Source organism: Grammomys surdaster, unplaced genomic scaffold, assembly GCF_004785775.1.
Source record: "Grammomys surdaster isolate TR1022 unplaced genomic scaffold, NIH_TR_1.0 805, whole genome shotgun sequence".
Classification (NCBI taxonomy): Eukaryota; Metazoa; Chordata; class Mammalia; order Rodentia; family Muridae; genus Grammomys; species Grammomys surdaster.
The window spans coordinates 119,704-131,062 of NW_021605224.1; the positions used below are offsets into that span (position 1 = coordinate 119,704).

General features: G+C 48.3%; 1 protein-coding gene across 1 annotated transcript in view; it reads right to left on the bottom strand.

The window, feature by feature from the left end:
- Nucleotides 1-5,766, bottom strand: part of Znf112 (zinc finger protein 112) — a 9,652-nt gene extending 3,886 nt beyond the window's left edge. The window contains exons 1-2 of the mRNA XM_028782587.1: nucleotides 5,650-5,766; nucleotides 1,766-1,892 (exon numbers count right to left, since the gene is read on the bottom strand). Of these exons, the coding sequence (XP_028638420.1) occupies nucleotides 1,766-1,892; nucleotides 5,650-5,664 (142 nt within the window). The 5' untranslated portion in view covers nucleotides 5,665-5,766. The remainder of the gene's footprint in view (nucleotides 1-1,765; nucleotides 1,893-5,649) is intronic.
- Between the last annotated feature and the right edge of the window lie 5,593 nt (nucleotides 5,767-11,359).

The window sequence follows — 11,359 nt, forward strand, 5'->3', positions numbered from 1 at the left end:
AGGAAGGGAGGAAGGGAGGAAGGGAGGAAGGGAGGAAGGGAGGAAGGAAGGAAGGAAGGAAGGAAGGAAGGAAGGAAGGAAGGGAGCTCCAGAGCTGGAGGGATGGTTCAGCAATTAAAAGCACTGGCTGCTCTTCCAAAGGACTCAGGGTTTGATTTTCAGAACCACACGATGGTTCACAACTACCTGTAACTCCAGTTCTAGGAAATCTGATGCCCTCTGTGGGCACCTTCATTCACATGGCACACATGTAAGGCTACACACACACACACACACACACACACACACACACACACACACTGTAGTGGTTTAAATATGCTTGACCCAGGGAGTGGCACTGTTAGGAGGAGTGGCCTTGGAGTGAGTGTGGCCTTGTTGGAGGAAGTGTGTCTCTGTTGAGGGTGGGCTTGGAGCTTCTTCCTAGCTGCCTGAGGATGCCAGTCTTCTCCTCTGTTGGGAGCTGACTCTTAGCTGAAAGCAGCTATCATCTTAAACAGCCATCTGGAGCCATATAACCTGACAAGAGACTTGTTTTCAACAGCTCGCAATAGCTGAACACACTCTGATAAACATCTTGTTACACTGTTTAGTGCCCCCAGCTGCAAGGTGCTCCTGGTACCCATGGCTACAAGGCACGTGATGTAGTGGTTTCAGTTGAGCTTGTCCACGAGGGCAAGTCACGTGGTAGAGGGTATAAATACCCAGGATTTCCTTTCTATAAGAGAGAATATAGGAGAATATAGGAGAATAAAGAAGAGACTTGACCAGACTCTGTCCTGTATCCATCTTTTGAGTCTCTCGCCCTTCCTCCGTCCCCACTCTCTCTCTCTTGCTAGACCCTGACCTGAGGACCAAGCAACAGAAGGGGCCATTACAAAGTAGCAGAACCAGCAGTTACAAAAGAAACGACCTTTACACTCCTCCATGCCACCAGATCAAGACAAAGAACTCTTAGCTCCTCCTGCACCATGCCTGCCTGGACACTGCCATGCTCCTGCCTGGATGCTATCAGACTGAACTTCTGAACCTGTAAGCCAGCCCCAATTAAATATTGTCCTTTGTAAGAGTTGTCTTGGTCATGGTGTCTCTTCATGGCAGTATATCCCTAACTACAACACACACTAAATTTATTTTTAAAATAACTCCTAGAGGCTCGGCTTAATAAATAGTCACTGCTATACGCCCTATAAAACAAAGCAAGCTGGACAACATGCTAAATGGGTTTCCAGAAACCAATGCTGACAGCGTGCCCACTGTCCTAGTTTGCTTCCTGTTGCCTCAATAAACACCATGACTACTTGGGGACGAAAGGGTTTATCTCATCTTCTAGCTTATAGACCATCGTGAAGGGAAGCCAGGGCAGGAACACAGGGCAGGAACCTGGAACGGATGCAGAGGCCACGGAGGGTGCTGCTCACTGGCCTGCTCCTTATGACTCGCTCAGCTTGCTTCCTTATACAACTCACAGGGGTGGCTCAGGGATGGCACTGCCCACTGTGGCCTGGTTCCTTTCCTAGCAACGACTAGCCATTCTGATGGATGTGTTCTCTCAAGAGAGGTTCCTCTTCCCAGACAATTCCAGCTTGTGTCAAGCTGGCAAAAAACAAAGAAACAAAACAACAACAACAATGAACCCAGGACTCCAATACACAGCTCAAAAGGCAGACATTTTCCTGGAAGTAGCCATGAGAACCCTTCTGTGCTTCCGATCAGAGAGCCAAGCACGGAGAATAACTTCAGGTGTCCCCAAGCTCCCCGTCCTCACCCACTGAGAGCAGCATCCTGAAGTTCTCCAGCATCACATCGTGGTACAGCTTCCTCTGGGCAGCGTCCAGCAGCCCCAGCTCCTCCTCGCTGAAGACCACGGCCACGTCCCTGAACGTCACCATCTCCTGTGACAGCAAACACACATAGGCTGTGACTACAGAAGAAAGATGTGGTGCTGGGGAGACGTGAGGGGAGAAGCCGTGTGGGACTCGGCCTCTCAGGTTGAATTAATCTTGCCTCTGCTTGCCCTCTACTTGGCTAGATCCACCGACCATAAGGGCCAAACAGCAAAAAGGAATGTGCGTGCGTGCGTGCGTGTGCATGCATGCGTACGTGCGCATGCATGCGTACGTGCATGCATGTATGTGTGTGTGTGTCGCATATGTGTGGACGCATATACATGTGTGGGTGCCATATTGTAATAGTTTGTAAATACTTGGCCCAGGGAGTGGCATTATTAGTAGGTGTGGCCTTGTTGGAGTACGTGTGTCACTGAGTGTGGGCTTTAAGACCCTCAGCCTAGCTGCTTGGAGGTCAGTATTCTGCTAGCAGCCTTCAGATGAAGATGTAGAACTCTCAGCTCCTCCTGCACTGTGCCTGCCTGGATGCTGCCATGCTCCTGCCTTGATAATTGTCCAAACCTCTGAACCTGGAAGCCAGCCCCAATTAAATGTTCTTTTTAGAGTCATGGTGTCTGTTCACAGCCGTTAAAACCCTAATTAAGAGACGAATGCTAGCCGGATGGTGGTGGCGCACGCCTTTAATCCCAGCACTTGGGAGGCAGAGACAGGCGGATTTCTGAGTTCGAGGCCAGCCTGGTCTACACAGTGAGTTCCAGGACAGCCAGGGCTACACAGAGAAACCCTGTCTCGAAAAACCTAAAAAAAAAGAAAGACATGCATTCATGTGGAGGTACACACATCTGTGAGTGTGTGTGTGCACATGTTTACACCTGTGCATGAACATCTGGAGGCCAGAAGCTGACACCACTGTCTTTCTCCATTCTCTGCATCTTAAGAAAGAATTATGACTATCATTTCGTGCGCACACATAGGCTTGTCTCCTGGCAAGTTCATGGCACAGCGTGTACGTAGAGGTCTTTTGGGAGCTGGCTCCGGCTGTCAGCCTTGAGGAATGGAGTAGCGTCCAGTCTCTCTTGCCGTTTCTGCCATACCATGTACTCCAGGCCAGCCTGCCTGCTGGATTCCAGCTGGTTCTCCTGTATCTTCCTATTGTCTCGCCATAGGAGTGTTGGAATTACAGATGGGCATCACATCTGGCTTTGTACACAGATCCCAAGGGTTGGACTCAGGTCATCCAGACCCTGTGGCAAGGGTTTTTATCTGCTGAGCCATCGCCCCTCCGTCTCCTCCCATGAGACAGTATATTCTCACTGAACCTGGATCTCACCGATCAGTTTGGTAGTAAATACTCTCTTTCCATGCAGTTACTATTTCTCTTTTTTCAGTGTTATTATTTACTGATTAGTGTGTGTCAGGGAGCTCAGGCATCCCATGGTGCACTTGTGCAGGGCAGAGGAGAACTTGGGGAGTCAGTTTCTCTCCTGTGGTGTGTGTCCCATAGATTAAACTCGGTCTAGCTCCTTTACCTGCGGAGCCATCTTGCTGGCCCTGGCTCACCGTGACTATTCTTTCTGTGGCACCCACTGGTCGGATGTGATTGCTCTCAGTTCCCTTTACATTGTAAACACTTTTCATATTGGTTCACTATAAGGAAAACTAAGTGTTTATACTACAGACCTATTCAAGCCTGCACCAGCTCTGGAGGAGTGTCTGAGCATCTTGTCCTTGGCTGTGGAGGAAGAGTTCTGCCCTGCTCTGCCCTGCTCTCCTCTCCTCTGCCCTGCTCTCCTCTGTGCTCTGCCTTTTCACTCAGCCCTTCCACCCAAACAACAAGGCTGTCTCTCTTGACCCAGAAAGCAAGGGCCTCACCCATGGACTCTCCAGAGTCCCAGAGATGACAATCAAACAACCTAGGGGCTCAACAGTACTGCCTATTCCTGTAGAGGACCCAGATTTGGTTCCTAGCACCCACATGGTGGCTCAGAACCATCCGTAACTCCAGTTCCAGGACATCTGATGCCCTCTTCCGGTCTCCATGGATACCAGGCACACACATGTTGCACATGCAGGCAAGACACTCATATACATAAACTAAAAATATATAAACCTTAAAGTAAAATAAGAGGACAATAAACTATCTCAGCTGTCACTTGAGGGCTATAGACCCACGGGTACATATGCATGTGTGTGTGTGCACGCAGACACATGTATGTACATTCAGACACACAGTTTTGAGTCTTTAGAAGGTTATGCACAAGTGAGCCTCTCAGACTGCCTTCACAATTTCGTCCTCATCACTGTGTGCTACGGATGGACGTGGGGTTTTGACAAATGCCAGGCAAGTGCCGTGCCCTGGGCTACATGGCCAACCCCAAAGCTGGTTTTTTTTGTTTTTTGTTTTTTGTTTTTTTTTATGAGTCAAGGTTCTCCACAGGTGTGGGACTGCGTAAGGGCATCCTGGGTCACTGTGGAGCAGGTGCCTAAAACCCCCGAGACTCTGCAGATCCTGGGTGGGATTCTGCATGAGAACCGGCAGGAGTTTGGCGCCCCCCCAGAACCCAGGATCCTGAAAAGCAGTCAGGTCTCCATAGAATTACATAGGTCAGGCTATAGGCCTCAGGCCCTAGGGATTTACATACTAATGAAGGCCAGAGGGCAGAGCAAATTAAACATGCCTCCCCCCAGATCCTCCCCCAATCCTCCCCCTTTCTCCCTCCCTATATAACTAGGGACTGCCCTGAGTTCTGGGGGGTACGCCTAGATCCATCTATCATCTGCCATGACAATAAACCTTTTTGGAACCAAAGACTTCCTCGTGTTACTGGGGCCTGTCGCTGCCAAGGCCCCCAGGCTGCTGGAACCATAGAGTTTCCCCCCCCCCAATGTGGGACCCGCCACAGCAGTGGAAGCCCCTCCCAGGCCACCGCGCCGCTATGGTGGCTTCTTAAATTTTCTCCACACACAGGTAGCAACATCAAACTGTGGGACGCCTCAGGAATTTGTAAGTGTGTGGGAGGGAATAGTTTAATATAGGGGGTGGGGTCATCGCAGTTCCCTGACAGCATCGAAAGATTTTAAATGCTGTTTTAACTGGAAATGATGTCCAATTCCCTGTTGTACCACAGCAAATGTCGCCAGGAATGTGGCATTAAATGGCCCTGGCGGGACGACTGTAAGCAAGGTAGTGATGTGTGTGGTTTTTAAATGACTTTTTTCTTTTACATTGTTCATTTACAAAATAAAAACGATGTGTCTGTCTTCATGGTACTCAGGCATATGAGGCAGATGATGGGGCTAGCCCAGGCTACATGGTAAGACCCTAGTTCAAAAAGAAAAAAGAAAAGGAAGGAAGGAAAGAAGGAAAAAAGAGAGGGAGGAAGAAAGGAAGGAAGGAAGAAAGGAAGGAAGGAAGGAAGGAAGGAAGGAAGGAAGGAAGGAAGGAGATTAACAACCCCCTACAAAGGGGAGCGATTCAAACTAAACAGAAAAGAGCTTTGAAGGCAGCTTGGCAGGTAAAGGCGCTTGCCCTAAGCCTGGCTACCTGCGTTCAATCGCAGAACCAACATGGTGGAAGCCAGGGACTAGGCTCCCGGAAGTTGTCCTCTAACTTTGACAGGCACACTGTGGCAGGAGTGTTCACACCCCCCCCCATGAATAAACAAATACATTTTAAAATAAACAAAAGAAGAATTTTATTTGTGCCTAATACATATGCGGCCCATACCTGTTGCTGTTCCTTCCTGGGGAACAGTGTGCCCACTCTGAGGAAATGTAACGGCAGACATGAACATCAACTCACCTGCAATTTGGTCATTTTCTCCTTCTTTTTTCTAGGAAATGATGGAGACCTGGGAAGGCAGGACAGGGTGATAGACACCATGAGAGAGGGAAAAATACAACTTTGTCCCGGTGAGATCAAGAGGCCACTCCCCTCCGCATGCAGCCGTATGCACACGCTTTGCAGTGGGGCATGTGTGCCTCATTCTGGGCGCCCCAGGATGTCCCGCCCTAGGCTATAAGCAGGACCAGCCTTCCCAGCTGCCCTTAGTACATGCTGGCCATCTCCCGGCGTGTTCACTCTTGTCCTGGGAAATGTGGTGAAGGAGGGTGGAGAAGTATATTGGTTCCAAGTAGCAGCAAGGGCCAAAATGCCTGTGTTCAGAACCTGGTGCTGGGATGGCTCAGCAGGTAAGGACGCTTGCTACCAAGTCTGACGACCTGAGTTGAATCCCCAGGACCCACATGGAGGGAGAGAACTGTCTCCTGCAGGTTGTCCTCTGATGTGTGCTTATGTACACAAACACACGGCCTCTTGGGGAGGTGGAACACGAGGAGTTTGACTGCGTTTATCCTATGCCACCACCAGGGTGGCTGTTGGGCTTTTAGGAAGTGCTGGGACACTGCTTCATGGGTGGGAAAGCAGAGTCTGAGATGTGGGAAAGCAGGAGCTGGTTCGGGGGTCCCCAGGTCTGAAATGAGGCAGAGCCATGGAGTTCTCAGACTCAGGACAGTGTCTAGCCCAGGGCCGGGAGTTCGGGGGAGCTCTGGCTTGTCCCAGTGGTGGTTATCCTTAGCTTGGTGGAGGTAGGCTTGGTGGCAGCTCTGGCTGGGAGTGCAGAGAGGCCTTCTACCAGAGAATTTAAGCTGCTGTGACTCTGTAGTAGAATGCCTTCTCCGTGAGGAGTCACGGAGATCTTGATGAAAGAGAAGTCTATGGTTCTAAACAGTTTACTGCAGAAAATGGATGCATGATGTACCATACCCACTTCTCAGTGGACCTGAGATTAAGGAAGCTTATTGGTTAAGTCCTCTGGGCCTCTAGGTACCTCATTAGCATGGAGAATTCTGTTTTGGGCCTATGCGACCATAGGACATGTTTCTATTATGTGAGGAGCATGGCACATGTTCCAGGCCAGGAATCTGGCAGTGAGTAGGAAGTCGCCTAAGTCTCAGGTATGTGCCCACTGAGTCTCTGGGTCTCAACCTGCTCTATCTTACCGAACTTCCTGGCATGGTTTTACCATCCAACACAACTCAAAAGTTTTAGGAAGTTCCTGAAACTGGCCAAATTCACTAGACCCTCCTTTCCCAGACTATTATAAGCAGTAAGGAAGAGAAGAGGCTCACATCAGCTCACATCACATCTGAGGTCTCAGAAGCAGAGACCAGTTTGACAGACTTCAGGCCCATTAAACCACCTGGTGAAGTGGAAACAAGAGTTCTTTGGAAAGTAGTTGTGTTGGAAGGTGTTTTGCTGGGGCAAACACGTAAAGGAATGTTTTCCTGAGGTAAACGGCTCAGGCAGACTCCTGAAGGAACATTTCACTGAAGCAGACATAGGAGAGGGGGTGTTCTGCTAAAACAAGCACCTAAAAGGACATACGATGAAGGAGTCTTCGATAACAACACACATGTATTAGTCTGCCTTACATTGCGTAGCTGAGCTACATTTCTCAGGACGCCACAGAAAGAAACACACCAAAAAACTTTGGGTGGTGTGGAAGCAGTTTCTTGCTGCTTCCTTGGACTCTGGCTGATTGGCAGAGTGATGTCAGCTGAGACAGACACACATGCTGAGGCCAGACCCATGGAGGACACATGATGTTTGGGGGGGTAGAAATAGGACTTGACAGACAGTGGTTGAGGCTGCGCTAGGCTTGCTTATAGAGCGAGCTGTGCGACACTTGTGGCTCTCGAGTCTTCACTGATCTTCGCTTCCCTGAGAGAGGCACAGCTGAGAACTTCTCCTGGTGTCCCTCCAGGTCTCTCCTGCTGACTGGAGCCAAGGCTGAGGCCTGGCTGTCTCTGCTAGATAGTGCCACCACTGCTAATTCGTGTTTGCTGTCTTGACTCTATCAAACTGGACTGCTGGTGTATCTGTGACGTGTTTGTGAGCGGATCGAGCTGCCGCTGCTGCCTGCTAACCTACAGTCTCAACTGTTGATTTCCAGACAACACAGACACAGGAATTGGTCCAAAAACTTTTCTAAACAGGTCCACTTCCCCCGTATCCTTTCTTTCCACTACCTCTGGTGGGTGGGCTAACAGGGAGGTTAAAGCATTTAAGAACCATCATTAAAAGTAGACTTTTACAAAGTTAAACTTACAATCTGGAAAGGACACTCTCTAACCTGTTGGTCTGCCTGCAGGCTGTGCAGTGTGCTCCAGGTTCCCAGCTTTGTGAGCTGTCACACATGCTGGGGCGGGCTTTGGTGATGTGACTGTCTTTGACTAATTTCTGCTCCTGCTGTAAGTCACACCCCCCACACCATACTCCCGTGACTAACTCCAATAAAACTCATTGGTTCACCGGGTTGGACTTTCTGGGTTGTCACTGGTTCCCTACCTGGGATAAGTAGATATTTGGTTATGTCTTCCCAGAAATAGTGTCACACAATATTCAATGATAGAGTCAATATACAGAAGCCACCAGTGAGGGGCTGTGTATACAGCTTAGTAATTGAGGCATTGAACTCTACCTCCAGCATGGCAAAATAACCAAGTGGTGGGGGAGAAGGCTCAGGAGTTAAGAGGGCTTGCTGTGCCAGGCGGTGGTGTCGCACGCCTTTAATCCCAGCACTTGGGAGGCAGAGACAGGCGGATTTCTGAGTTCGAGGCCGGCCTGGTCTACAGAGTGAGTTCCAGGACAGCCAGGGCTACATAGAGAGACCCTGTCTCGAAAAACCAAAAAAAAAAGAGGGCTTGCTGCCCAAGCATAAGCACCTCAGCTTAACTCTTAGCACCCATGGGAAAAGAACTCCCTAACTGTATGCCTGTGGGAGGTGCAGACAGGAGGACTGCTGGGACCTGCTGGACACTGGCCTAGCTCCAAGGTCAGTGAGAGACTGTCTCAAGAGAATTAAGCAGTGATAGAGAAGGCCATCTGATGTCCTCCCCCCCGCTCCTGTCTCTGCACTTGCATGGGGGTTTGCCCCCCAAAACACATAGGCATGCGCTACACAACTATGTACATAAAAATACAGTCTGATCTGGAAGGAGACACCGGGGCATGTGCCAAATGTGTTAGAGAACAGGAGTTGTGTGTAATAAACGTCAAACATGCACCAGCAACGGAGAAGACCACACTTGTCACCACACAAGTTAACAATCCACACACCAGCCTTTGTCTCTGAACAGTGTATTTATTTAGGTTAGTCCTTACCAATCCATACACACCACCTTTTCGACATTCTAAAAGGCTACATTCTCTAGCACCCTAGCAACACTGCTTAGACACAGGGATAGAGAGGTGCTTCTTTCACATCCATTTTCAAAGAAGTTGAATATATTTGAGTCAAAGGTCCCCTTAAAGGGCACACCCATGACTAACGGGTGATGCTAATTCCTCTCGGCCCATTCCTGCACAAGGCAAGAGGCATGATGGGAACTCTACACAGTTCTTATTCCCTAAACTGTGCATCATGGATGGCTCTGTGTCATGGAGGATTGCCAGGAAGATGTGGTGGAGCACATGTGTGCAAATACCTCATGTTAGAGTGAACGGGTTTCAGAGTGTGCAACATACATACACACACAATATATAATGTATATTGATATATTGGTAAGTTGGTTTGTATTTTGTTTAGTTTTGAGACAAGGTCTCACTATGGCTGGCCTAGAACTCACCATGTAGATCAAGCTGGTTTGGAATTCCCAGAGATCTACCTGCCTATTCCAAGTACTGGAAATAAAAGGTGTATGCCACCAAGACTAGAGCCGATCTGTAATCTGTTAACCTATGCATTTGATTTATTCGTGATATAGATGGCTTTAATTATCAACTAGAATCATCTGGAAATATAATCTCAATAATGAATTATCTGTCTTAACACATGGGGATTATCTATGAGGAACTGTCTTAACTAGTTGATATGGGAAGACCCAGCCCACTATAGGAGGCACCACTCCTAGACAAGGGGTTCTGAACTGGACAGATGGAGAGAAACTAAGCTGAACACAAGCAAGCACGCACGCATTTCTCCCTGCTCTTGATTCTCACTGTGAGGGATCAGCTGCTTCACACTCCTGCCCTGACTTCCCCACAATGATGGACTATAACCTAGAACTCTAAGTTGAAATAAATTCTTTCTCCTCTAGGCTGCTGCTTGTCAGATTATTAGCATAACAGTTGCATCCAGTAACTGCTGATGTGGATGGGTTTCAGTCCACCATTGTATTCCTGTTCCATTTGTCCTCCCCGACTTTATTCTCTCACTCCCTGACTGCTTTCACTTAGGCTACTTATTATCTATTTATTTTTACTATTTCTTTCATTTTATCTCTTAGCTTCTCACTCTAGCTCCAGAATTTGTTTCTTCTTAGCGGTTGATCTTGAATTGTAACAAGCACGTCTGATTTGTCACAGGGTTTATTTTAGTTTGTTAAAACGGAAAAGGGTTTTTGCTCTATTTGTTTTTTTCAAGATAGGGTTTCTCTATGTGGCCCTGGCTGTCCTGGAATTTTCTCTGTAGAGTAGGCTGGCCTCAAACTCAGAGATCCACCTGCCTCTGCTTCCTGAGTGCCGGAATTAAAGGCGTGTGCTACCACTGCCCAGCTAAAATTAAATTTTATTTACTTACTATGTGGTCACCCGCATACACACTACGGCATGTGTACGGAAGTCAGAGGGCAATGGTGGGAGTTGGTTCTCTCCTTTCACCATGTGGGTCTTGCGGATTGAGCTCAGGTCATTAGGCTTGACAGCAGGCGCCTTTACCTGCTGAGCCATCTCTATGGCTCCACAGCATGTTTAATACTAAATGTTGGCACTGCCTATGAAATCCAGAAGCCTTTTGGGGGGTTGCATGTGCTCTGCTATAGATAATAAAATCTCTAGTTAAAAAAAGATATACATTTTCCACTTTTTCTCTCACATGGGGTTAAGGATTGAACCTAGGGCCAGGCACATGTTTGTTTTTGTTGTTGTTCTTTTAATATATGTGCTGAGGACTTCAACGTTGCACTTGATATCTTAATTTTTATTTACTGTTATGTGTCTGCCTGCTTGTCTATCTGCACCACAGGCATACAGTGTCCTCAGAGCTCAGTGGATCTCTGGGAACTGGAGTTACAGGTAGTTACAAGTTATCTGTGGGTTCTAGGACTTGAACCTAGGGCTTCTGCAAGAGCAGAAACAGTGTTGACTGCTAGTCATTTCTCCATCCCCAATTCAGCTTTTTTTAAAAAAATCTATTCATTTGTGGGTATGTGCAGCTATGGCAATTCTTCTTCCCACATGAGAGTCCTAAGGATCAAACATCCGTCAGGCCTGCTGGCAAGTGCCTTTGCCTGGTGAACCATCTCAGTGTGCCTAGTCCAGTCTCAGTGTGCCTAGTCCAGTCTCAGTGTGCCTAGTCCATCTCAGTGTGCCTAGTCCAGTCTCAGTGTGCCTAGTCCAAATAAGATTTTAATCCCAGCACTTGGGAGGCAGAGGGAGGCGGATTTCTGAGTTCGAGGCCAGCCTGGTCTACAGAGTGAGTTCCAGGACAGCCAGGGCTACACAGAAATCC